Genomic DNA, 5,291 nt, shown 5'->3' with positions numbered 1-5,291 from the left:
ATCCAATAATACATTAAAAAATAATTCACCACAGTCAAGTAGAATTTATCCCAAGGTTGTATGTTTCAATATTCGCAAATCAATGTTAATTAACAAGAGATAAGATAAAGCCCACGTGATCATTTCAATAGATGCATTGAAAGCATTTGGCAAAATGCAACATCCTTTCATGATAGCAACTCTCAACATATTAGTTTAGAGAGAACATGCCTCAACATAAAAAAGGCCATGTATGAAAAACCCACAGCAATATAATAGTCAATGGTTAAAAACTGAAAGCTTTGCCTCTAAGATTAAGACACAAAACTGAAAGCTTTGCCTCTAAGAATAAGACACAAATACCATATTATTTCACTCATACATGGAATTTAAGAAACAAAACAGATGAACATAGGGGAAGGGAAGAAGAGAGAGGGAAGCAAACCATAAGATGCCCTTAACTTTAGGGAAGAAAATGAGTGCTGATGGAGGGAGGTGGGCGGGGAATGGGCTAAATGAGTATTAAGCAGTGATGGGTATTATATGTAAGTGATGAATCACTAAATTCTACACCTGAAACCAATTTTACCACATATGTTAAGTAACTAGAATTTAAATAAAAACTTGAAATATGGGGCGCCTGGGTGGCGCAGTCGGTTAAGCATCCGACTTCAGCCAGGTCACGATCTCGCGGTCCGTGAGTTCGAGCCCCGCGTCAGGCTCTGGGCTGATGGCTCAGAGCCTGGAGCCTGTTTCTGATTCTGTGTCTCCCTCTGTCTCTGCCCCTCCCCCGTTCATGCTCTGTCTCTCTTTGTCCCAAAAATAAATAAATGTTGAAATAAATAAAATAACAATAAGACACAAATGTCCAGTCTCACCACTTATTAAACTTGGTACTGGAAGGCCTAGCCACAATAATCAGGCAAGTAAAAGACATGAAAAGCATCCTCATTCATAAAGAAGAAGTATAACTTTTACTATTTGCATATGACAAGACACTATATATAGGAAACCGTAAAGACTCCACCAAAAATCTTATAGAACTGATAAAGGAATTCAGTAAAGTCACAGGATACAAAATTAATATACAACAATGTGTTGTATTTATATATACTAATAATGAAGTAGCAGAAAGACAAATTAATAAAACAATTCCTTTTGAATTGCACTAAAAGGAATAAAATACCTAGGAATAAACTTAACTAAAGAGATGAAATACCTGTACTCAGAAAACTATGAAACATTGATGAAATTGAAGATAACACCAACAAATGGAAAAATATTCCATGCTCATGAACTGAAATAATCAATATTTCTAAAATGTCCATAATACCTAAAGCAATCTACAGACTGAATGAAATCCCCATCAAAATACCAACAACAGTGTTTGCAGAACTAGAACTAAACTGAAATTTGTATGGAACCACAAAAGACCTCAAATAGGCAAAGCAATCCTGCAGAATTAAAATAAAATAATAAAATAAATACGAAAACTGGAGGTATTATCATCCCAGATTTCAAGGTAGAGCAATCAAAATAGCATGATACTGGCACAAAAGTAGATATATAGATCAACAGTACAGAATAGAGATCCCAGAAGTAAACCCACACATAGGTGGTCAATTAATCTACCATCAAAGGATGCAAGAATATAAAATTGGGAAAAGACAGCATTTTCAACAAATGGTGTTGGGGAAACTGGACAGCAACATGCAAAATAATGAAATTGGACCACTTTCTTACACCATACTCAACAATAAACTCAAAATGTATTAGAGACCTAACAATGATACCTGAAATCATAGAACTCCTAGAAGAGAACATTAGGCAGTAATTTACTTGACATCAGCTATGTAAATAGTTTTCCATATGTCTCCTGAGGTAAGGGAAACAAAAGCAAAACTAAATTATTAGGATGTCATTAAAATAAAAACCTTTTGCACAATGAAGGAAACCATTAATTAAAAAGGCAACCTACTGAATGGGAGGAGATATTTGCAAATGATATTTCCAATAAAGGGTTAGTATCCAAAATGTATAAATAACTTATACAAATCAACACCAACAATAATCATGAACATCATCATCTGGTTAAAAAATGGAGAGAAGTCATGAATATGCATTTTTCCAGAGAAGACATACAGATGCCCAAAAGACACATGAAAAGAGACCCAACATCACTAATCATCAGGAAAATGAAAATGAAAGCCACAATGAGGAGTGCCTGGGTGGCTCAGTTAGTTAAGCATTGTACTCTTGATTTTGGGTCAGGTCATGATCTCATGATCAGAGGATCAAGCCCCTTATTGGGCTTCACACTGAGCATGGAGCTTGCTTAAGATTCTCTCTCTCTCTCTCTCTCTCTCTCCTCTCTCCCTCCCTCTGCTTCTCTTTCTCTCTTTCTTTCTCTCTCTCTCTCAAAATAAACATTAAAAAAGAAAGAAAATCACAATGAAATATAACCTCACACCTCTCATAATGCCTAAATCAGAAACACAATAAACAAGTGTTGGTGAGAATGTGGAGAAAAAGGAACACTCATGCACTATTGGAGGGAATGAAAATTGGCACAGTCACTGTGGAAAACAGTATGGAAATTGTGCAAAAAATTAAAAATAGAATAACCATGTGATCCAGCAATACCACTGTTGGATATGGAAATGAAGAAGCAGAAAAAAAAAGAGACAAACAAACAACAACAACAAAAACATGGACTCTTAAATATAGTAAACAAATTGATGGTTGCCAGAGGGATAATGGGTGGGATGATGTGAGAATTAGATAAAAAGGATTAAGAGTACACTTATCCTGATGTAATCTATAGAATTGCTGAATACTGTATACCCAAAATAATGTAATGCATTATGTTAATCATACTTCAATTAAAAAAAAACACAAAGGGATAGAATCCAGGTAGAGCTTATCATTCTAATTATGCCTCTGCTTCTGAACAGTTAAAAGTGATAATTTATTCCCTGACTTCCTATTCTTTACTTGAAATTATTATCACATTTGGACATACAGGATTCTACCACAAAATTCTTCCTCATCTCACTGAATTCATATATCTATTTTGATGCATGTTTGAACCCACAGCATTTTTGCAAGCTATAGACCATACAACCAATGTTTGCTACAATTCAGTGAAATAGTGTTTACAAAAAATTCAGTGAAATAGTGTATTTACCAAAAATTTCCAAGAATCAAGATGCAAAAGTTACTCCTTTCCAGAAAAGAAATGTTTTAAGCAAAGGCCATTTAAAGTGAATTCTTGGAGGGGGGTGGGGGCATGGCAATCAGTGTTATAGCATAAACAACAAAAAGAAGTTGATTAAACTTTCATCTGGAAAATATATCCCCAAATTATGAAAATATGCTTTTACATATAAAAATGTAGAGTTATGCTAACAATAAGTATTTTTACTTATATGTATTTTCAAGGCCTAGAATATTCCACAGTTGTGCTTTTTCTTATGAATCAGACTTTATTGTTAGTTTGACTGGTTTATTAGTCCAACTACAAAATAATAGAACCATGCTCTTTTTTTCTATTTTATCTCCGACCAGAATGTGTGGTTTTTGTCCTATTTGTCCTTTGATTATGCCCCTCTGCACATCTCTATCATATTCTAAGAAGACAGAGTATAGGAGGAAATAAAAATTTTGCCTCATGACAGTTTGCCTAAAGTTCTTCATCTCAGCCACAGCTTTGCAAAAACAGTAAGCCACAGGTACATCTAGAGATACAAGAAGACTTAAAGACTAAGTGTGTTATTTACAAATGAAGGAAAAAAATACTAGTTTAAAACATTTCTCAAGTATTTTTATATTTTTCTTAATGTATTTTGGAGAAAAGACATAGAAGAATAGATTGACTAAAGTATTTATGTTGCTACTGAGTAATGGCAAAGTAGGGACTAGACATACATATTCCATAGTATATTTTAGAATGTTGTATAAATAATTAACCAAAAGAAAATGGGAGAAAATGACCCAAGTAGGCTTTTATTAAAATTTTTATGTGTTTTTTTTACCACAGAAAAGAGATGTTCATCACAGTAATGCTTTAAAAAAACATTTTTATAATCATATGAAATTTAGTCCCAGAATATTCCCTAGAACTTTCTTTAGTGCCCATTTAACCTCTTTATTTCGCAAAGTATAGATAACAGGGTTGAGCATGGGTGTCACCACGGTGTAAAACAGGGAAACAAACTTTCCCTGCTCCTTGGATATGCTATTGGCTGGCTGAAGATACATGAATATTATGGTTCCATAGAAGATTATGACAACGATCATGTGGGAGGAGCAGGTCCCAAAAGCTTTCTTTCTTCCAGAAGCTGACTTAATCTTCAAAACTGCTTGGGCAATGTAGCCATAGGAAATCAGGATGAAGAAGATAGGAACTATAAGGAAGATAATGCTAGCTACAAAAAGTTCAGCCTCATTAAAAGTGGTGTCCACACAAGCCAACTTGATAAGCACAGGGACCTCACAGATGAAATGATCCACTTGATAATGCCCACATAAGGGTAGTTGAAGGGTGAGAGTGGACTGTACTAGAGTAGTGACCACCCCACTGAGCCATGACAAAGATGCCAGGGCCATGCAGAGACGTGGATGCATTAAGACAGTATAGTGGAGGGGACGGCAGATGGCAATGTAGCGATCATAGGACATCACAGCTAGGAGGACACACTCTGTAGATCCCAGAGCAAGAGAGACATACAACTGAACCACACAGCCACCATAGGTGATGTTTTTCATAGGATCCCACAAGTTTACCAGGAGCTGAGGAATAACACTGCTGGTAAAGCAGAGATCCAAAAAGGAGAGTTGAGAAAGGAAAAAATACATCGGTGTATGAAGCTTGGATTCCAGATGAGATACCAGAATGATGGTGGTATTTCCAAAAATGGTTAGTAAATACAAGATCAAAATGATCACAAATAAAACCTTCTGTAACTGAGGGTAATCAGAAAACCCCAACAGGATAAAACCTGTTATGTTGCTCTCATTGGTACTCCTCATCATCCCCATGTGCAAAGTACATTCCCAGCTGAGAAAAATGACATATTACATAAGGTCAAATGAGACAATGTCACCTCTCCCAAAAGTATTCTGTTCTTAGAACTTATACCTTCACATATAGTGACTTAGATCTATTTGCTTATTGTGTGCATTCTAACTAAATGCAATGCATATCCTCTTAATATCTTAGCTGTCCTCTGATGCTCTCCAAAATAGAGAAGAGCAGACATATTTAAAAATATCATCATCAAGCTATGATAATTAGAACATATGGTATTGGC

At 35.3% G+C, this 5,291-nt stretch overlaps 1 protein-coding gene across 1 annotated transcript; it reads right to left on the bottom strand.

Moving 5' to 3' along the window:
• Positions 1-4,065: 4,065 nt before the first annotated feature.
• Positions 4,066-5,019, bottom strand: LOC121016629 (olfactory receptor 2G2-like). The gene has a single exon (XM_040454329.1). It carries the CDS (start codon positions 5,017-5,019, stop codon positions 4,066-4,068), a length of 954 nt encoding a protein of 317 aa, XP_040310263.1.
• Positions 5,020-5,291: the final 272 nt, after the last annotated feature.

Source organism: Herpailurus yagouaroundi, unplaced genomic scaffold, assembly GCF_014898765.1.
Source record: "Herpailurus yagouaroundi ecotype Mexico unplaced genomic scaffold, PumYag 212, whole genome shotgun sequence".
Classification (NCBI taxonomy): Eukaryota; Metazoa; Chordata; class Mammalia; order Carnivora; family Felidae; genus Herpailurus; species Herpailurus yagouaroundi.
The sequence above is the reverse complement of the archived record's forward strand: the minus strand, read 5'-3'. Positions and strand labels throughout refer to the sequence as shown.